At 45.6% G+C, this 21,010-nt stretch overlaps 3 protein-coding genes across 17 annotated transcripts in view; 1 reads left to right on the top strand and 2 right to left on the bottom strand.

Moving 5' to 3' along the window:
* Positions 1-5,734, bottom strand: part of DLG2 (discs large MAGUK scaffold protein 2) — a 1,019,609-nt gene extending 1,013,875 nt beyond the window's left edge. The window contains exons 1-3 of the mRNA XM_061990809.1: positions 5,512-5,734; positions 4,588-4,835; positions 3,762-3,969 (exon numbers count right to left, since the gene is read on the bottom strand). Coding sequence (XP_061846793.1) covers positions 3,762-3,780 — 19 coding nt within the window. The 5' untranslated portion in view covers positions 3,781-3,969; positions 4,588-4,835; positions 5,512-5,734. The remainder of the gene's footprint in view (positions 1-3,761; positions 3,970-4,587; positions 4,836-5,511) is intronic.
* Positions 5,549-13,791, top strand: LOC104557339 (transmembrane protein 126A-like). 10 transcript variants are annotated; one of them, XM_061990913.1, is made up of 6 exons: positions 5,803-5,916; positions 6,665-7,022; positions 7,535-7,659; positions 11,132-11,325; positions 11,850-11,964; positions 12,465-13,791. In XM_061990913.1, exons 2-6 carry the CDS (start codon positions 6,726-6,728, stop codon positions 12,667-12,669), a joined length of 936 nt encoding a protein of 311 aa, XP_061846897.1. In that variant the 5' UTR covers positions 5,803-5,916; positions 6,665-6,725; the 3' UTR covers positions 12,670-13,791. The 10 variants fall into 10 exon arrangements, with proteins under 10 accessions (XP_061846964.1, XP_061846897.1, XP_061846947.1 ...); XM_061990931.1 differs by having other exon boundaries at positions 5,808-5,907; XM_061990939.1 differs by having other exon boundaries at positions 5,821-5,902.
* CREBZF (CREB/ATF bZIP transcription factor) lies at positions 11,847-20,594 on the bottom strand. Of its 6 annotated transcripts, XR_009818247.1 has the most exons (4): positions 19,576-20,594; positions 18,831-18,908; positions 17,436-17,506; positions 11,847-11,979 (listed from the first exon to the last, which is right to left on the bottom strand). XR_009818247.1 is itself a non-coding variant. In XM_061990896.1 (3 exons), the coding sequence occupies exons 1-2, from the start codon at positions 20,499-20,501 to the stop codon at positions 18,860-18,862; spliced, it is 975 nt and encodes a 324-aa protein (XP_061846880.1). In that variant the 5' UTR covers positions 20,502-20,594; the 3' UTR covers positions 11,847-11,979; positions 18,831-18,859. The 6 variants fall into 6 exon arrangements, 3 of the variants coding, with proteins under 3 accessions (XP_061846880.1, XP_061846872.1, XP_061846860.1); XR_009818249.1 differs by having other exon boundaries at positions 17,436-18,908; positions 19,494-20,594; XR_009818246.1 differs by having other exon boundaries at positions 17,436-18,908.
* Positions 20,595-21,010: the final 416 nt, after the last annotated feature.

Genomic DNA, 21,010 nt, shown 5'->3' with positions numbered 1-21,010 from the left:
AATTCTTGACACTGATGTGCTTAACAAATCTTGTCCTTGAAAGCGTTTCCTTATGTAACAATTGCGATGAAAAAGGTTATTCTATGGCAAACAGAATCTGCAAGCCTTTATAAACCAGCTACAAGGTGAAGTGAGTCAAGATGATATTAATAGCAGTCCATAGGTTTCATCTGGCTGAAGATACAATTCCTCTCACTCTCAGAGATGGAAAGAGGGGTGAAGACAGTATAAATCCCAACATTCAAGTATCTCTCACTGCCTAGACACAACTAGAGGTGTAAAAACTATGATAGGGTTAGTTTAGAAGCACATGTGCAGCCCAGCATCTAGATGTGAGGGTTCCTGACATCTCTATGTGAATCTCAAGCAGGGTTCCAAAACTGGAATCTGGTCTCCAGCACAGAGAAGCATGGATTTAATTAGTTCTTTCTGTCACTGTGAAAGACATGAATGAATTACAGGAACATTTTATGCTCTTAACTATTCAGTAGATGAATCCAAAAGATGTGCAATTACAGAGCTAAATATAGTCCCTTACAGTTCACAGAAATCAACTCGGCTAAGCAACTCATGGAGGGAGGGACAGAAGACATCTAAAAACACACCAAAATCTGACTTCACTTAGTAACCTCACTCCACTTCTTCTTAATGGTAGTACTATTTTACGTTGAAGTTAATAGTTTGTGAATGTAAAGTAAAAATTAAGCAAAAAAAATGAATTTCTTTACTTCTCAAACTTTTTCATCCCATGTCTCTAAAGGGCATCATCCAACAAATAATTTTGTAACTAAAAATCAAATGCCTAGTTTGATTTTTAAATTTGAAGTGTCCTTAAGTGACAGATGCAAGACCAAAAGCCAAGGAGAACGACCACTTGTGTACTCACCCAGCAATAGTGCAGCAATCCATACGTTTCACCCCTTATCTAAAAGAAGCATATTCAATACCTGCAGGATACAATGTTCTCCCTTTCCAGCCTTGCTTTTGTTTGGGTTTTGGTTTTTTTTGCTGAGACTAACAGCAAGCATGCCAACTCTATGAATATTCCTGGGAATGGGGAGTCTTATTTCCCTCCAGAATGAAGCGAGAAAATAAAATCATTTCAGCACCTCAGGAAGGGCAATCACAGACTGACTGATCAGAACCAGGAGTAAGCTGTTTTTTCCCCATATCCATAAGAAATCAGTCCTTCCTCTAAGTTACACAGGGTCTACTATTAAACAAACTACTTTTTTTTTCTGAGTGAACAGGCCTAGACTTTTAAAAGCAAGATGGCAGACGTATCAAGCAGTGAGGAAAAGTGTAAATCAGGCCCAAAGCTATGTGAAATCTGAAGACCAGTACTAGATGTGAGAGCTCTTTCAAAGGCAAATTCTCAAAATGCATTCACTGTTCTTTAGAAAAGTGAATGTCAAAGAACCCAGTGTTTGGTAGCAACTTCCAGGGATAAATATCAGGATATTTTACTACTTGTTTTTACAGTTTTTTCTGTCTCACTACTGATTTCAGGACAACATTTTGATCAAATCCAAAATACCAACACATAAAGAAGTGCTGAAAGACTCGAGAGGGATAATCCCATCCTTAATGCTGCTATTGAAATACATACTTCTTCACAGCCTGGAAGAGAGTATCCCATCGAGATTTCTACAGATGGCATGGATGGGAAAGACAGTAGACATGAACTCCCAAATACATAAGATCAGAAAAGGAAAATAAATCATAATCAGAAATAGGAAATTAGTCAGACACAAAGTGCTTTCTACAGCATAAAGCAAATAAATCAGGGGGGGAAAAAAACTCCACCAAAAACCAGAGAAAAATCCCCTCAGACTCCATAATATTCATAGGAGTAATAGGGATTACTTGTAACAATAGCAGATTTTATTTGAAATGGCCGAGTGTTTCAAGTTGCCAGCATGCTTTTGATTGTATTGAGAAAGTTAAAGTCTACTGCATGAACTAGAAAAATTAAGTGATTCAAAATAATAACAAGGCTGCTGATTCACTAACATTTTTAATCCTGCAATTTCCATGCTTAAATACATTTTTAACAATATCCTTTTAATACTCAAATACACCCACACTGGCAACTTCAATACACTGATTGATGTGACAGTTTAAAGTGTTTCAAGGAGGAGATTTGGGTCTCTTGAGGTTGTGTTCTAAGATTGTCAAAATATATATCCTCATAAGAGAGAAGAAGAAATAATTGAAGACTTGATGTACATTAAAACTTGAAACAAAGAGGAAATACAGATTTTTAAGGCCAGAAGGGACCGCTGTGATTGCCAATCTCAATTCCTGCACAACGAAGCCCATAAGATTGCACCCAAAAAATTCCTGCAGGCAGTATTTTGAAACTGAATTACAGCTAAACATCCAGGATAGAAACATCCTTAGTGTACATCACCTAATTCAGGATTAAGACTTAAAATCTGAAAAGATCATCTTCATTGTTCTTCTGTGAAAAAGTACATGAGTCTCAGCAGCACATCTGGGTGACACGTTTACAGCTCAGCAGGATGAATTATTAAAGAGCAGCCCTGCTCCATACACACTCCCATCTTTACTGCACATGACTGTCAGTAATTGCATGAATGACAAATACAATCCAGTAAAACAGTTCAGTTTGGAAAATTCACTTCTACACTGTCATCAGTTAAAACACAATCCCAGATTTCCATTCATTGCTTTTTGTATAAAAAACCTCCTAGCAATCTGTGTGTTTTTAATCATTGTTTATGTAGTAAATGTAAACTCATAACTAATACCAAAGGGTTACTCCTAAAAGAAAAGAATCCACCGTGACATCGACTGTATCCCCATTTCTGTTCTGTAACATTCACTTTTTGCTCCTTCCCCCACATTTTGGTATCATCAGATCCAGGGTCATCTGGACAGATGAGGCAAACAGGAAAGGTTCACATGCCATTTATTCTATTAGCATATTCTGAAAATTTAAATCTGTGTCATATTTGCCAGCAAGCAGAAACAACCTAAGGTTTTATAAGTGTTTTCAGAGTAAGAATTTGACCTCATATATTTCCCAACTCTTGTTTGAACACTGGAAACCACATTTTCCAAAACTGCTTCGGTACTTGATGTAATCACAGACTTTAAGAGAGAAGGAGCACAACATAAGGAGGGTCATCTTTTCTTAAATGGTGCCATACTACAGCCACGAAGACAGTACTTCTATATTGTATTAAAGCATGGAAAACAAAGTTAGTTAAAAACACATTTCAAAAGTAACAAAAAGAAGAAAAAAAATCACGTTCTACTTGCTTTCACAGCACAACTCTCACAACTTTTATTTCAAATGAGCCTTGAAACTTTGTTATTTATTTATGCTGCGACTGATGGCTGATGTTTATCCGCCAAACGTATGGAGAATAGATCAGAGACTAAACCTATGATTTTAAAATTCATTAGCGTTTGTGAGAGACGCTTCTCACAAAATTAAACGCCGAGCTTTTCTCTTGGTGTCTGTTCAACACCTCTGATGGCTGATCTTTAACAAGTAACTATTTGAGGCCGAATCTGAGATGGCAAATCCTAAGGCACGGCATAAAACCAACTTTTAAAAATCATTCTTGAGAGTGTGCAGATTTTTTTTCCTCCCATTTTCAGCGCAAAGAAAAAACCAGTTTCCATCCCCCAGCAAAACACTTTTTAATTTGAAATTGTAAGTACTAGAAATCAACAACCAATCTAACATCATGAAGATGCAATATGAGATAGGAAGCTTCATAGCCCACCTTTCTTCTTGACTGGCATTCTTCTTCCTACTCCTGAGTCTGGCTGCAAGCGCTTATTGACAGGTATGAACGATGTACTACTGGAACGCTTGGAGAGGTCAGGAACTGGCTATCTATGGCAAATCACTGATACAGTTCAGTTAGGAAATGCAGTTTCAATCTTCATTTCTATCAATAGTTGCTGTTTCCTTGTACTGGATTTCCGGTGCTTCCCACAAACAAGGAAGGAAAAAAAAGGGGAAAAAGAAGAAGCTTTTTGATTTTTTTTAAAGAGCTGTTTTAAATTTCTTTAAAGTATATTTAAATCTATAAAAATACAAGATAAAATGTTCCTTGGCAATATAAAACCTTATTATAACTCCTCTTCTGGCAGCAAAGTTTGAAAATTAAAAGATTTTATGTAATACAATTAAGGCACAGTCCATCTCTAGGCAGCTGGCTTAATACTCCACCTGTACACGCTCAAAAACATTATTTGCAGGACAAAAATACCCAAATAATCCAAATAAGGAGGAAGACAAAAACAATCCAAAGTGACTCTTTAACTTCTTTCACTTCTTGAACGAATTTTGCTAGCTATGTATTAGGTGACTACACAGCAGACTGAAAAGGTCCCTTTTTCCTCATCAGACAACAGCCTTCTAAATATCACCCGCTTACCCAACAGAAGTCACTGGCCAGTCACTTTCATTTTTATTATCTGCAAGCCACCCAAGCCTTACGGTCTTTAATGTCCCTCTGATCCTCCCATGTATTAACAGAGAGGATTGAAAACGAGGAAAGCAATCCCTTGACCTGGAATTATTAAAGTGACAGTGCTGCTCACTGGGCACTTTGGCAAAGCAGATTGCTTTATACTGGAGTCTTTTACTTCATGCCATTTCTTCCCTTGAACAGCGGCCACCTCGTGAAAGAGGAATAAGGAGAGTTAGGAGAAGAGCTTCACAAAAGGTTCATTTTCAGAGATAATGAAGTATTAATGAAATAAAAAGCAAGCCATGAGATCAGTCCAGAGCTCTCCACTCAGAAGCGCAGCTGGTTGGCTTCAATGTGAGACTCTCTCTCTCCCTTTATCTGGAAAAACAAAAAAGAGAGAAACAGAAAAGGGATAGATTTTCCTCATTTAGCTCGTTAAGGAAAAGTATGAAGAAGGTGGACTAGCTCCAGCCGTTTCCCTTCCCCGCATGAGCTGCGATGCACATGACGGTGCTTTGCTTTGCATCGTCTTCTTTAGGAGACGGAAACTGTGAAGGGGGCGGCTCTGTTTTTGCTCTTTAACGTTGACAACTGGGATCTGTTTGTTCCCACTGCCCTCCGAGCAGGGACTCCCCCCTCGCTTCTCCCGGTCCAAAGGAGACCGCCTATTGCCTCCTGCAGCGGGACAAGGCAGAGGAGGCTGGCTCCGTGGGTGGGGGGCTGGCTCGGTGGGTGGGGGCTGGCTCGGTGGGTGAGGGGCTGGGATGGGGCGCCGCCGAGCCGGAGGGAGAGGCCGATTTCCCTGGGTTGCTGAGGGGCAGGCGTGAGGCGGGACGCTGAGGGGATGCGGGAGGGGATGGAGGTGGGGCGAAGCGAGACGCAGCCGGCATGAGGGGAGGGGGCAAGAAAGGACCGGGACGCGGAGCACAAAAGAGCTGGCGGAGACGGAAGGGGGCGGCCAGGCGGGAGGGGAGCGGGCGGCGCGGAGGCTGGGCCGAGGGGGCAGGCGGGAGCGGGGCGGGGGCCGAGGGCAGGGGAAGGGGCAGCGGGTTACCCCGAGCGCTGCGCCTGCCCCCGTCGAAGTCTCGTCGCGCCGCCAGGGGGCGTCCCCGCGTCCCGCCGCCGCTCGGGGCCCGCGCTCAGCCGCGTCTCCATGGAGCGGCCGCCGCCGCCATCCGCCGCCCCTAGCAACGCGCACCGGGCCGCGCGCGGACCCCCGCCCGCCGCCCTCCGGCCAATCGGGAGCCGCCGTGCTGGGCCGGCGGGGGAACGCCCAATCAACGGCGTCCTCTGAAGCCTTTCGGGTCACGTGAGCGGGTAAGATGGCGGCGCCCCGAAAGGGGGGGCGTGAGGTGGGAGGGGCCATGTTGTAGGCGGCGGCGGCGGCGGCGGCGTCTCGGCGTGGAGCGGCCCGGAGCGGGCGGGAGGCGGCCGGCGGGGACATAGTAAGGTCGTGCAGGTCGGAGCCCGGCCCCGGCGGGTAGCGGCCGCTGGTTGGTGGCGGTCGCTAACGGCTTTCGGTGGGGTTTAAAGCGCGGCGTGGGCGGGGGAGAAGCCGCAGCCTCCCGGTGTGTGAGGGCAGCTGCCCCGAGGGGGGCCTGGGGACCTCCTGCTCCCTTGCCGCGGCTTGCGGGGGGACGGGGAGGGTCTCTCGGACGTCACGGGTGCTTACAGCTCCGTGAGGTCATGTCTGGGGGTTACCTGAGGTCTTGGAGAGCCTCCTGGTAGCCGGAGGCACCGGGCACCCGCCGGCCCCGGGTGAGGTCCTGCCTCTCACCAAGCCCGGGACAAAACAAGCACAGCCCTGCAGACAGGCCCTGGGACACAGCCTGCAAGTCGTAAGAAAGACACTTAAAGCAGTTATGATTAAGAAAAGAAGTCTGAAAAGTTTGCCTCTGGGGGAAAAGTCTAGAAAAGCCTTTTTAATCACTAAATACCAGGTTGAATTAAAAGCTGTTGAGGTGGGTTGGCCTCAGCTAGCTGCCAGGTTCCCACAAAGCTGCTCATCTCACGCCCCTTCTGTGAACAGGACAGAGGGAGAAGATGGGAATAGAAGCTCCTGGGTCGAGGTGAGGACAGGGAGATCACTCACCAGTTACCCTTAGGGACAAAACTGGGGAAATTCATGTGTTGCCAGTCAAATCAGAGTAATGAGAAGTAAAACCAAATCTTAATACACCCTCTCCGTACCCTTCCCTTCATCTCAGGCTCAACTTCACTCCTGGTTTTCTCTACCTCCTCCTCCTGAGCAGCACAGGGAATCAGAGAATGGAGGCTGCAGTCCGTTCATCACAGTTGTCACAGCTGCTCTCTGTTCCTCACACTCTTCCCTTGTTCCAGCATGGAGTATATCCCATGGGAGACAGTTCTTCAGGAGCTGCTCTTGTGACCCCAGGGTCCCCTACAGGGTCACAAGTCCTGCTAGCAAACCTGTTCCAACCTGGGCTCTTCTGTCCACAAGGCCACAGGTCCTGTCAGGAGTTGTTCCAGTGTGGGATTTGCACAGAGTCATTGTCTCCTTTGGGTAACCCCTTGCTGTGGTGTGAAGTCCTCCCTGGGCTGCAGGTGGGTCTCTGCTCCCTTCTGGTCTCCATGGCTGCAAGGGCAGGGCTTTACCGTGGGCTGCACCACAGGCTGCAGGGGAACATCTATTCCAGGCCTAGAGCACCTCCTCTCCTTTCTGCACTGACCCTGGTATCTTCATTCTCTCACATATTCTGACTCCTCTCTTCCAACTGCTATTGCACAGCTGGAACAGGCTCTGCCCAACATGGGGGCAGCTTCTAGAACCTCCTCCCTGAAGCCACCCCTTGCAGGACCCCCTGCCACATAAACCCAATACAGCTGTGCTTTCTGACTTGAGAGATGTCTCTGGCTGAGTGCCAATAAGAGAGAGTCCTTATTTATGGAATAGCAGGGTAGATATCTTCTTGATTTCTTTAAGTCTTTACAAAGTGTGGATTGGGTTTTTTTTTCTTAGTTCCTATTTGACAGTTATCTCAATTTAAACCTGTTTTGATTCATGCTGGGGCTGTGGAACTTTGATTACACTTGTTTGTTTGTTCCTTATGATCCAGGACTTCAAGATGACAGGAAGAGAGTTTTTTGAACTAGGTACTCCACAGGATAGACTATTTATGGACAGACTTAAGCGGATGGAAGTCATACAGAAGATGTTCAATGAGCTTCCTAAAGCAGACCAGTAAGTGATGGTAAAATAAATAGAGAAGTGCATCAAAATTTCAAGTGTTTTGGAGGCTTTTTTTGTCCCTTACTCTTGTGTTGCAAATCTTCCTTGCAGTTACAAGAAACATTTAATTTTGCAGATGCTTATTATTATCCAGAACAGAAAACTTGTTTTGCAGTTGTTTAAACGTGGTGAGTTGGCTGTTCTCTGGCCCTAACTCAACTTGCTTCTGGCACGTGCTGCCCAGCACTTCAGGTTCTGGAACAGCTGATCAGCCCTGACTGGCTCTGAGCATTCAAACAGTCTTATGCTAGAGCTAAAACATTTTCTAGGAAAGTGAAATGTTGGAGAAGCATTAGGCAAATAGCACTGTGGTTCTGCAGGAGTCAGCTTGTGTCCTGCAGGGCTGGCCTGGGGCCAGAACTGAGGGAGCATCAAGGTGTGAGTTCCTGCATTTCTTTCTGCACTGCTGCCCAGTTTCAGGAAGGTGAGACTGAGGTATCCAGGTGGTGGCAGTGAACAACTCAGCCAGAGTCATGCAGGCTTACCAGTGGGATTCTGTGCAGCACAAAACCAGCTCAGCTCCCCCTGGGCCTCACAGACAACCTCTTTGTGGTTTGTGGTACTGCATTTCACTGGACCAGAGCTGGTTCTGTTAGGAGCTGTTTGCATGTATCATATTGGATAAATTCTGTATAAATAAGAGTAATCAGAAGCTTCTTTTATTTATTTTTAATAGGACTAAATTGCTGGCAAAACAAACTGCTGGTAGTAACCCAGGGCCTCCCCACACAGGTGAGAGAGAACACCACCAAGGCTTTATCCCTCCTGTTACAGTTAGTGGTGCAGCTTTGTATAGGATCTGCTGCCCTCACATTCATTTTGTAACACTTCTCCTTCCTCAGAAGAGCTGGGGAGTTAAGAGTGAGTCAGATGCCTCAGTGGAAATGGTAATGTCTTGTTAGAAACTGTGGCACCTGGGGACTGCTGGGCCTTGGAAAGGAAGAGTTGCCAGGGGCAGGTATGTGCCTTTATTTGAAGCTGCGCTGCCAGGACTTAAGAGTTTCGGTATCCAGACGGGAGGTCAGCAATGGCTGGAAGGGAAGAGGAAGCAACTTACAGTCAGACTGAGAGAGTTCCTGGTCACCAAAGTTCTTGTTTTTAACACTATGAAGCTAGTAGGAAAAAATAAAATACAAAACCACAAACCCAAGCAAGCCCCTTCCCAAGACAACAATCCCCTCACCCCAAAGCAAACAAAACCCCAACCCTTCCATCCTCTTTCATGCAGCATAGCAGCCCTGTGCATCAGATTCTGCTGGGCCTGTGTACATTGATGTGCTCTATTTTGGATTCCCAGACAGCTGCTGAATTTTAATCTTGGTCCTGTATGTCTATGCACACAGGCATCTCACTGCCTGTGATTTTAAACATGCCAATGGAATGAAATGGCTGAGTTGCAGAATCTCTGCCCTGGGGACACTTCTTTGAGCATCATTCAGCATTGGGAGAATTGGTGATTTGAAAAGCAAATAGGTCCCTTTTTAAAAACCCTTGAACAGGAAGCATAGCTCCTAAATAAGCACAAGAGAAATCTGACCAGTCAGGCTTTTTTGCTATATAGCGTCAGAATGGAATTGTTAGTAGCTTATTTTCACGTGTGAAGATCTGGTATGTGCTAATAATGAAAGTCTTTTCCTATTCAAATTAAGAAATGGTGTCACTGATCAGATCAGGGGACTGGAGCATCTTCCCTATGAGGAAAAGCTGTAAGAATTGGGGCTGTTTAGTCTGGAGGAGACTAAGAGGGGGGGATCTCATTAATATTTACAAATATCCAAATGGTGGGTGTCAGGAGCTTGGGGCAGCACTTTTTTCTATAGTAGCTAGCAACAGGACAAGGGATAATGGGATGAAGCTGGAACACAAAAAGTTCCATTTAAACATAAAAAAAACCCTGGTTTACTGTTGAGGTGAGGGAGCCCTGGCACAGGCTGCCCAGGGAGGGTGTGGAGGCTCCTTCCTTGGAGGTCTTCAAGACCCACCTGGACACGTTCCTGTGTGACTTGATCTAGGTGGACCTGCTTCTGTAGGGGGTGGGACTAGATGATCTCTAAAGATCCCTTCCAACCCCTACCATTCTGTGATTCTATGCTTTAATGGTTTAGGTTTTGCAGAATTAGCAGCTCCATCTCTGGAGCCTTTATTTTTGTGCATGGTTTCTCAGAGCATAATGTTATTCTAAGCATTAAATGTGGAAGAGCTTTTTAAAATCAGGTATTTGAATTGCTAAAGGGTTTAGACATTGTCCTATTTGATAATTTTGCAAATAAATACACCATTTGGCCTAGCATAAATTCTGTGACCAGTTAAGCACTTTATTTCCTTTGGGGCCTTAATAATAAATCCAACTTAAGACATTTTAAAACCACATTTTTAACATCATAACATTCCTACAGCCTCAGAATCACAGAGTGCCTTCCAGTTAATTGCTCTGCCTGCCAAGAGTGGTCATTTCAGGAATGTTAAGATTTGTGGACACTTAAGGCAGAGTTGCTTTGACCAAACAACTGTGCCAGGTATAATGCAGAAGATATCATACAGCTTCCTTCTGTGAGTGAAATGAAATAAATCACAGACTTCTCATCAGGCTTGTAGAACTGGCAGGCTTTTTCAGTCCTGCTTATGTGTTACCTGCTGGGCTGGAATGCACTCAAGTGGGAACTGTTCATTAAACACTGCCTCTGACCATTTTGTTCTGTTCTGCCTTCACAACAGTACAGACTGCAACGGGAATAGCTGCTCTAAACATATGTTCAATCCATGGTGGATAACACAGTCCAGTCCCTCTGTTATCGTGGGGGAAAATAGAAGCTCTAGTTCTGCAAACCACCGTGGTGGTCTTCTGTAGCCTTTAACTAGCGTGAAATCCTGGCAGGCGAGGACCTCCTATTCACCTGTGCCATGCAGGTGAGGAAGCTTGTACAGCCCACAGGGTCAGGGCAAGCCATCTGCCACCAGCTGCCAGGATGGTTACTGCAAAATCTCAGGTGATGTAGTTGTGCCACCTGATCTGTTCTGTCAGCTCTCAATGCTGAAACCAAATCTGTATTGTTGGGTCATGAGGCTAGAAACAAGGCTTAGTACAGGAGTTTGCTGTGATTATGTATTTCTTTTTTCTTAATTTCTTTGGAGAAAACATTCTCCTTAGGAACACACTGCTTAGGACAGCAAATTGTATGAAGTTTCCACTAACCATAACAAAATAACTCATGTATTAAAGGCTCCTCAGCCTTTCTCTTACTTCATTCCTGAGCAGTGTGTGTAAACTGGTTCTTTTGGAAGTAGTTACTCTCCATTTTGCACCAGTGAGAGATTTCCACCAGTGACCTCTTACTGTGGGGTATTCAGAAGCAAACTGTAGCACTGAGTAAACCAAAGCTTTGTACAGTTCCCAGTTGCTGAAGTGACTTTCCTCCTTTCACAGGAACCTCTGTAAACACGGATCGTACTTCCTTGCAGCCAATTCAAGCTTGTGTGGCTTAGCAGCAAATAACTTCTTCAGGAACATCCTCCATGTCAGAAGGGCTGCCTTCAGCTCTGCGCTGCCCATGGCTGTTGTTCCCTTTCTTTCCACAGCAATAGTTTACGACGCTTTTGTGCGTGATCCTATATTTTCAGGTAAAAAAACCCCACCCTCATTATTTCTTGTAAAGGGCTGTGCTTTGTCTCCCTGCTGTACCACCAGAGCTTTTTCTTCCTGCAGAGCAACTGTCTTGAACTGTTGTAGTCTTGGAGAAACCCAGTTTGTAAAGCAGGGTTTGAAAAACAGCTCATTGAATGCAGTGGGCAGCAGTGAGTTCTTAAAGTTGAGTGGGAAAGGAGATACATGTTTGTTTATGTTAATAAAAAATGTTGGTTACACATCACTAATTTTCAGCATTTTTCACCCAAAGTCATGTACAAGTGACTGCAGCAGGGCAGTACAGTTTGCTCCACCTATGATGTAAGTTGAAGGTGAGCTTCAGAGTGATAAATTCTTCCTGGGTTGGAATGAGAGGAATTTTTTCCCTTTGCAGAAGGAAGAGTCCTGTCAGAATGTCTTGTGTACTGGTACAGCTTGGCAGTTTCTGTCAAGGCCTTTATAAACAGCTGTGTTGGAGCTATGTGGGTATTGACAGTGAAACACTTTTCTTGCCACGCAGATGAGCTACACTGTGAGGTCTGTGCTGTGGTCAGAGGAGGATTAATCGGGGCTGTTGTAGGCGGTCTCTATCCTGTGCTCCTGGCTCTCCCCATGACCGCCAGCCTTGCAGCCAGGTACGTCTTGTCAACCTGCAACGAGAGAAATGTGTTCATTGGTCAAATCTTGGGTTCTAAAAATCCACAGGATTTAAACTGAGTCTGTGCACACGTCTGTGTTCTTGTAGGCTTTTAGTATGTGGAAGGGGATTTACACTAAGGTCAGCTAATTCCAAGGTGAAGTTCGTAAAGGCTACATCAAGCCTCCCTGAGTGAAACAAGATCTGCAAACTGATAACAGTGTGAAGCACTTGGGTTTAGCTGGAACCTTACAAGCTCCCCCGTGCTGTGCCTGGGAAGGTGGTGGGGGAGACCTCAGGACGTGGTCAGGATAGTTCATAGTATTTTATCCAGAGAACACAGTGCCACCAGGTGAATTTAACTCAGGAGAGGAAGGAGAGAATTAATATCTTCCTAAACATTTTTCATTACTTTAAGTACTGATGTTTAAATTGGATGACAAAACCCTAAAACAAACCCCTAAACATTAAGTTTCTGCCACTGTTTATGTTGTTTAGGTATCATTCATCTCCCTTGCCAGGGAAAGAGAATGCATTACGCTTCTGGCTCACAACTGCTCAGCCTGTCTTCAGAAAGATGAGTTTGGGTGTGCTGATACAGGCTCTAACTGGATTGTACCTTGCCACTAAACATCATGGAATATATGTCAAAATCCTGCAGCAGATGAGCACTAGCAGGGATCCTGAAGAGTTACAAGGATGAAGTACAGTAACTTTCCAATGGCCTTGCCTAAGTAACCGTAATAAACAAAGGAAGAAATTGTTGCTTGCTGTCTCTTTTAACAGAAAACCAAAGTTAAGACTGTGCACTGGAATCTTTTTCAGTTCTGAACTCAAATGCAAAGTGAAGTTTTTCATTATGTCCAGCTTAGTGTGTCCACCTGAGTAATGGCTTTGTAAGGACACATGTGTCTCATTAGAAATGAGGGGGGAAAAGGCAATTATATTGCCTGTTTATTGTTGGGGTCTAAGGTGAAGCTACATCTTTTAGAAGCTGGATAAATGAGGATTATAGAAAAAGGGGTTTCTTCTTTATAATGCAAACCACGGTGATTTTTTTTTTTTAAGAAGCAGACGGGGGGAGGGTCAAAGCAAGGTTTTTCCAGGGATTCCTCAAAATCTGAGTATTTTTCTCCCGAACTTTCATTCATTCTGCTAGCACAGAATTTATGTCACCTGATTACCCAGTTTAGGCTGTTAGAAGGGTGACTCTACACACTGTAGAGAACATGATGGCAGCAACGGGGAGTGACACTGCTGTCAGACTTCTCAGTGTAGCTATGAAGTGACCAAAAAAAGAGCCTCATCAGAACACACTTTGCCCTTGTAACTATTTTGCCTTGGAACTAGCCTTTTTCTGAAGCAAGGAACTGTGCTGGGAGGCCTGAAACAGATGGTGCTGCTACTGGGGTATCTCAGCTACTTCGTTTTAAGATCAGTGGTCCAGAGTTATGAATTGGGTTTGTCTTTATATTGGTGACTGCGTGTTCTAGAGTAACATAAAATGCTCATTTTCCTACTGCATGAGATAATTTTAGTGTGTTCTGCATCTTGAAAACGAAATCAGGGACTTCTTTCTACAGAAGCAACCATCTCAATCTGCCTTAAGTGTAAAACCTGTGCAATGACTGCTCAACAACCACGTACACTTTAATAAAATCCTTATTTTTCCTGACATGCACATGGAAATATTCTTGAGAACTAAGAGTTCAGCACTGAGACATTGAAATGGTTTAAATTTATGCTCTAGCATTGATGAAAACATGAGCTTTAAGAGTTGTTTATTAAAGGAGTAACTCTAATTAAAGGAGTTTCATTGTATTTATCTACTTTTTCGTAACAAATTTCTTGTTACAACAGGGAAAGCATGCACTCAGTTTCTCTATAACCAGGAGGAGTGGCCTGATCTGTGCAGACATCTCAGCCCTGCCTCCATCCCCACCACATCAGAGATTCTCACAGAGCAAGTGAATTATAGTATCTCCAGAAGCCAACAGAACCACTTACCTATGGTTATAAAAGCATAAAATAGAGCGATTACTTTGCAATAGTATATTTAAGAATGAAAGTGAATGGCTCAGTAATCATCATGAGCATTTAACAAGATACAGTTAAGGTAAACAGCTCCCACTGCTTTTGACGGTGTACAATTCCAAACCCCCTTCTCATTTTGGTACCAATCCAGTGATAAGTATTAGAATAATCAAAATACACACTCTGGTGTTTAACAGTCTGGCTTGGACAAACCCCATTTTTTTTAGCTATGAATTTCTTGGGGTGAAAGGTGAAGACTGTATGGAACAAGAAAAAAATATATTCCTCCATGTTTCTTTAATAATTCGCAAAGACCAGTATTTGTTTCCAGCAGAACTGATGAATACACAAATTGCAAACATCTATGTTAAAGTGTTCAGCATGGGTCATGGCCAAGGTCAGCAATGCTCTCCTTGGGCAAGACAGGTGGGGTGTTTATAAGAAAGGAAATTTTTCAGTTATACACCAGGTACTTCTTAAAACAATTGGGGAAAATAAAAGTTCTCCAGAGTGAGTTAAAGAGTAAAGACTGAAACTGCTTCAGAACTCATCAGGACATGCAAGATGCCATCAGCAAGTTCCTGCATGCACACATGTGAACAAGAGCCCTCGCAGAAATCTGGAAACACTCCCTTCTGTTCTCCCTTTTGTACAGGGAGTACAATGTACCTCATGCAACTCAAAAAAGTCTAAAGATGAAGTTTTATCAGTTCATAGAATCCTAGAATGGTTTCGGATGGAAGGGACTTTAAAGGTCATCTCGTTCCAATGGCAGTGTATCCCTTTCACTAGACCAGGCTGCTCCAAGTCCCATCCAACCTGGCCTTGAACACTGCCAGGGATAGGGCATCCACAGCCTCTCTGGGCAACCTGTGTCAGTGCCTCACCACTCTCCCAGTGAAGACCTTCTTCCTAGTATCTGACCTACATCTCTCCTCTTTCAGTTTGAAGCCATTACCCCTTGTCCTATCACCACAAGCCTGTGTACAAAGTTCCCCTCCAGCTTTCTTGTTAACCCTTTTAGATACTGGAAGGCTGCTCTAAGGTCTCCCTGGAGCCTTCTCTTCTCCAGCCCTCCAATCATCTTCTTGACCTCCCACCAGCTGTAACAAACTTAAAACTGCTGCCTACCCCTCTGAACAGCTGAGCTAGAGCAGGTTGTAGCAGTATCCCTTCTACCATTTCAGTAGGAATAAGCCATCTCCAGACCAGGGTCACAGCCATCACTTATTCCACTCTTAGAAGAACATGTGCGTCTAATACATAATCAGAGACTTCTGACTACTCCAAGTCTGAACTGCCACCAAAAGAATGCCCAGAGACTGGCTCTAGACAAGAATCAACAGAAATACTCAAAAAGCACCATTTTCATCACTAGATGTACCATTTTTGATGGTGAATCTCAACATTACAACCTATTCCACAGCCTCTTGCAAAGGATACTTTCAGCCCCCTGCACCATGTGAACCTGGACACCATCACTAGGCAGCTGGAGACTGCAGAGACACACGTTTGTTTTTTCCCCCACAGATGCTGCTGAGCTCTTCAGTGGACAGAGAAGTTAATTTAGACTGCTGCCAAGAGTCACAGCACTGGAATCAAATTGTGAAGGATAAACAGAGAACTGAGCAAGAAACTGTTCCTCCTTTAAATGCTAAATGGTCTTCAAGAGACTGCGGGGTAGAGAAATACTGAAGACTGAAGTTTAACATGCAGGTTAACACCAATGGTGCTTCTCAACAGGGCATTTGTTACAGCTGGAAGCCAAAACATTTTTTTTAAGTGATGGTTTCTATGAAATATTCCTTGTTACAATGCTGCAGGCTGCTTTTACTAGAATACCTGGGATGCTAGAAAGCCAGCGTGGTGGTTTTAACTACAAGTAATCAGTGAGTACCATGCATGGCTCATTCTGGAACTTTAAAAACGTCCTATCCTTTCAGCACCCTCAAACCTTTCATTACCTTCACTCCAGTGTTTATTGTGGAAATCACAATTTGATGAAAGATGATAGTTTATCAGCATATTATTAACCAGTCATCAAACTACAGAACCTAAAAATGGGACTGAAAGGAGAATGACGCTAAGAGACCACAGAAGAATTTATGACAGTACTCTGCTCCTCTGTGGTTTATTGATCAAACACATCCACTAACAAAGAAAAAATACAAGGCTAAAATACAAGCTCTAAAATACAAGGAGTGGTGATTCTCAGAAGTACAGTGCTATCTTCAGTTCACGGGATAACACCTTCATTTTGTCCTCGCCACAAAATTAACTTGAGACTGACAGACGTAGAAGAACATTTCTCCTGCATACACTGACCCATTTTCTCTTGTTTTCCAACAGATGACCCACAGAGACAGCTGCAACAGCTTTTCCCCTTTTCTGTTTTCCCATGTTGTGTAACAAACCAGTCAAAGCAAGCCATTAATGAGAGGAAAAAGATGAAAAATCATTTGAGCCCATAAACTGAAAGATCAACAAGTCTGATTTTATTACGATATCGGATTCTTCATCTGGATGGCACATAATTACAAAGAAACATTTACAATATATTTTCAAGTATTAAGTTATGTCATTTCAAGGCTTCCACTTGAAAAAGCTACATTAATAATACACCATACAGATAGTCCAGTTGGTTAGAGTTTCAAATGACTTCCTCCTCTCTATTTGGTTTGAATACGATTCAGTAGGCACTAGAAATGCCTGCAGCCACTTACTTTCTTGGGACTCGACCTTGTTCTTGTACCAGTATACATCATTTTTTATGTCAGAACATCAGCTCCTCTCAGACAACAGCTCACAGGTAGTTTCATGACTAAAGCCACATGCAGCTTCACAACAGAGACCAGAGCTACGTCCCTGACCCTACCGTTTCGCAGCGATGCAGGAAGAAAGAATGCATATTTAACTTCAACCCCACTCCTACGCTAATTGTAAAAATACCATAACATCCGTACTTGCTACATCAGCATTTCTTTTTTCATTGAGCATGTTAAACATGAAAATTAAAGCACCTTCCTGAAGTCTGAGCTAGGCAGATTGAGCCTAGGTTGAACCTAACTCAGTGGTTTCCGTTTTGCATTATCAGTCAGCGAGGGTCTGGATGGTTCACTGCGTCCTTTGGCACCAGTGAAACCCATCGATTACAGCAGGGTTACACCACTGAGACTGCAACTGCCAGCTCCTGTGCATGCCACCACACAGGGGTATGGTCACACGTACCCGCTACATCTCTCTTCTGCTGGCAGTGCACCCTGAACAGATGGAACTCTGCACACAGTGGAGTAAAACCTGCTCGATAGGATATTATTGTCGTTGAAAGAAAACATCTTGGATGACAGTAAACGATCCTGGCATTCAACCTTTTCGCTTTTTTAACCAAAGACAGCAAAAGCCCTGTTACCTCTTTATTCTCATTTCTTATACTACCTTTTAAAATAAAGCAGGAAATGTGGCCAGCAGCTGGTCCCGTCTCTTCTGCCCCAACACAGCTGAATCCACTTTAGCATAAAGAAAAACAAGGATGCTAAATACACATATACTTTATCACACAGTGATGTTTCACAAAGAAAAATCAAATGCCTTTTATGCTGATGAACACTTGACAGGGTCTCGAACCAATAAAGCAAAATGACTGGGAGAAAACGCTTTTTACCTTCCACTGAGCCTTAAACACCAAATTTAAGGCTTTAAGAAACAGAAACACTAAATAGAATCTTTTGGTTTTAAAGAAGTTAATAAATGAAACTTGGTTTAGGAAAGTCCATTCTTTGTGAAACCTCACTTTACATATTATCATCTTCACAGTCCTTCTTCCCCCAACTGACATACACATAAACAACCTAAACATTGTCATACAACTGAAAAAACAACCCACTCGCTTTTTGTGATGGGCAGAAACACTGACTAGTACAAGAAAACACACACTATTGTTTGTCAAACTAATTTTTCTTCCTATCTCAGTTAATTATGGAGCATTTTTCAAATCTTTAGCCTCGAGACATATATTTACTCATCTCCAAACTGTGCTCAATTGGATGAAGTTATAGATTTCTGGAGGCTAAATTAAGAACTCTAAAATTAAGCACATGCATCTACATGCGATACCTTTAGAATTTAAAGCTACTCTGAAGTAACGCGGGAATTTCAGTGTGCACGGGCACAGAGATTTATGTATGGGAAGCTAAAGTAACGAGTTACTTCGTTGCACTGCATTCTTCAAACTGCAATTCTCCTTAAGAGGTCCATGCAAGTGACTCCTCTACATTAGGTTTCCACTGTACAGATATAATCAGTGTTCAGATTCTGTTTAAGCGGGCAAAACTCCGTATCATGACTTAAAACAAGCTAGAGAAGGGCTTTTTAAAGGTACTGTGCATCCCTAACACTAGGCAGCATTTTAAACCAACAGATCACTTTTTTTTTTCCCATTTAAAAAAGCAATTTACTTACACTTTTGAGGCAGTCCCCTATAATGAAAGGCTGTAAATGTCATATCCCCCTTATTAGCTCGTTTTCCCCAGCTCACCAGCTACTTACATAGAAAATTCCTATTTCTCATGTTGTAAGCACTTCTGTTTTAATTAAAAATGTAGCTCATGTATTGGTTACTATGTGCACACTCATTTAGAAAAGGGAAAGAGGAAACCAGCTAACTAGGAGGATGTGATTGTAATTTTCACTGTTATCATCCAGAGCTAGACACATTTTGGCAGAGAAGGCCAAGGACCAGAGAAATCATTTCCTGAACCAGTCATTGCAAGAGACTGGCATAAGCAAAGCAAGCTGTCTGATACCGCATTATGGGAATATATTGATCCTTACCAGGTTGCGAGGTGGAAAACGACTGTTCTTTAACCCCTACACAACGGAGCCTGGCAGGGCAAGCACCTAAAAGAGAAACTGTCAGAGAGGTTTTAATAGTAATGTATAACTGAGATGCAGTACAATTTCATATGCATGCTTTCTTTTGCCGATCATTACTATTTTCTTAAGTCTGTCCAGTGACGATGTCTTAATGAAGTTTTTGGTTTGGTTTTCTAAGCAAGCATTTTCGGCTCCTCAGGACAAGCAGGCTAGACATTTATCTGACTCAAGACTGGGTAGTCAGCATTATCTTTACTGGCAACTGCGAAGCGGAGCCGAGCACACCTTCATGCGTCAGGCCGGCATGATCTTTTCACCCAAGTGCTGCAAACGGGCTCTGGCGGCACCTCTGCGTGTACATGCACATGTCAGTTTGCACGACAATCATGGCACTGCTGTTACACAGCTTTGCACGACTCTTATGCCCAAGAGGCTCACACCACTACCGTCCACAAGCCAGATTTACACGGCCTTTAACCAAGGCCACCATCTGGCTCCCAATGTACCATTCAAGCGATTTTTTTTTCATTGTTACCCAGCCACTTAAGTGCCGGGTGCCCCTCCTCTGCATCTCCCCCAACACCACCCCATCACCACTGTATTTATTCTTTTCCTCCGCACCATTGCCTGCTTCCTCCGCCACGACGCGAGGCCCCTAGGGGTGAGAACCCCACGAGTACTTGCAGCAGGTACTTGACCCTACATTTTGAAGGAGGCCGCTGCCCGCCGAGCACAGATGGAGCAGAACTCCACCGACACCTGATCCCGGTCCACGTGGAGGCAGATCCCGCCGGGGGCCGCCCACTCCTCCTCAGTCTCCGTCACCACCGCCGCCTCTTCCCGGCTGGGCGGCCGGGCGCTGGGCAGGGCGTAGTCGTGGTCGCTGCTCTCGCCGGCAGGCTGGAGGTGGTGGCAATGGCGGCGGGGGCTGCCCGTGTCCCTGAAGAGGCTGGTGCTGAGCTGCAGCCCGCCGGCGCGGATCCCGGCCAAGCGGCTCAGGAGCTGCCCTAGGGCGCTCTGATTAGCCAGCACGGCCCGCAGGTAGCTGCTCTCCCGCTCCAGCTCTCGCAGGCGGCGGCTCAGGCCGCGGTTGCGGTCCCGCAGCTGCCGGTTCTCGGCAGCCAGGCCCTGGAGGCGGCTCTCCAGCCCCAGCACGTACTGCTTCTTCTTCAGCCGGTTCAACCGCGCCGCCGCCGCCGCCTTCAGCCGGCTCCCAGCCCCGCCGTTCCTCCGCCCGGCCGCCGCCGGCCTCTGGCCCGGACCCGGCGGGGGCAGCGGCTCCGGTTCCCCACAGAAGCAGCCGCTCAGCTCCGCGTCCAGGTCCCAGTCCGGCCGGGCCGCCTCCAGCAGGTCTCCCAGCTCCAGACCGGGGAACCAGTCCTCTTGCTCCCACACCTCCAGCAGGCCGCCGGGCGCCTCCGCCTCCTTCTCCTGCCGCCGCGGTTCCAGGGCGCCCACCTCCCGCCGCGGCGGCTGCTGTTGTTTGGGCCGCGCGGGGCCCGGATCCCCTTCCCCGCCGCCATCCCGCCCTCTCGGGGCCTGCCCCGCGCCGGTGAGCGGCCAGACGGCGCCCGAGGGGCTCGCTCCGCCGGCCGAGGCCGCCAGCAGCTGCGTGAGGCTGTGGCGCATGGCGGCGGCGGGAGAGGGGCCCGGGGCGGGGGACGGGACGGAACAGCGCAGCCTGAGCGCGGCGGCGGCGGCCCGGCGCTCGCGGCGCGGTGCCTGTCGGGAAGCGGCAGCCTGAGGCGGGGGGCGGGGGGCGCGCGCGACTGCGCCCGCGCGCGGGAAAGCGGCGGCCGTGAGGGGAGCGTGCGCGTGGCTGGGCGCCGGGGCGGCCGCAGAGAGGGGACGGGATGGCCGAGGGCAGGGCCGGGCCGGCCGAGGGCAGGGCCGGGCCGCTGGCGAGGAGCATCTCCGTTATGAAGAAAGGCTGAGGGAGCTGGGCTCTTTAGCTTGGAGGAGACCTAGGGGTGATCTCAGTAATGTTTACAAATACATGAAAGGTGTCAGGAGGATGGAGCCAGGCTGTTCGCAGTGATGTCCGGTAATGGAACATGGGACAGTGGGTACAAGCTGGAACATAAGAGGTTCCAAAGACACGTAAAGGAGAACTTACGAGGAAAGGCTGCAGGAACTGG

The sequence above is a fragment of the Colius striatus genome, chromosome 1 (genome assembly GCF_028858725.1).
Source record: "Colius striatus isolate bColStr4 chromosome 1, bColStr4.1.hap1, whole genome shotgun sequence".
Taxonomy (NCBI): Eukaryota; Metazoa; Chordata; class Aves; order Coliiformes; family Coliidae; genus Colius; species Colius striatus.
Note: the sequence above shows the minus strand (reverse complement) of the source record. Positions and strands in the feature narration are given on the sequence as shown.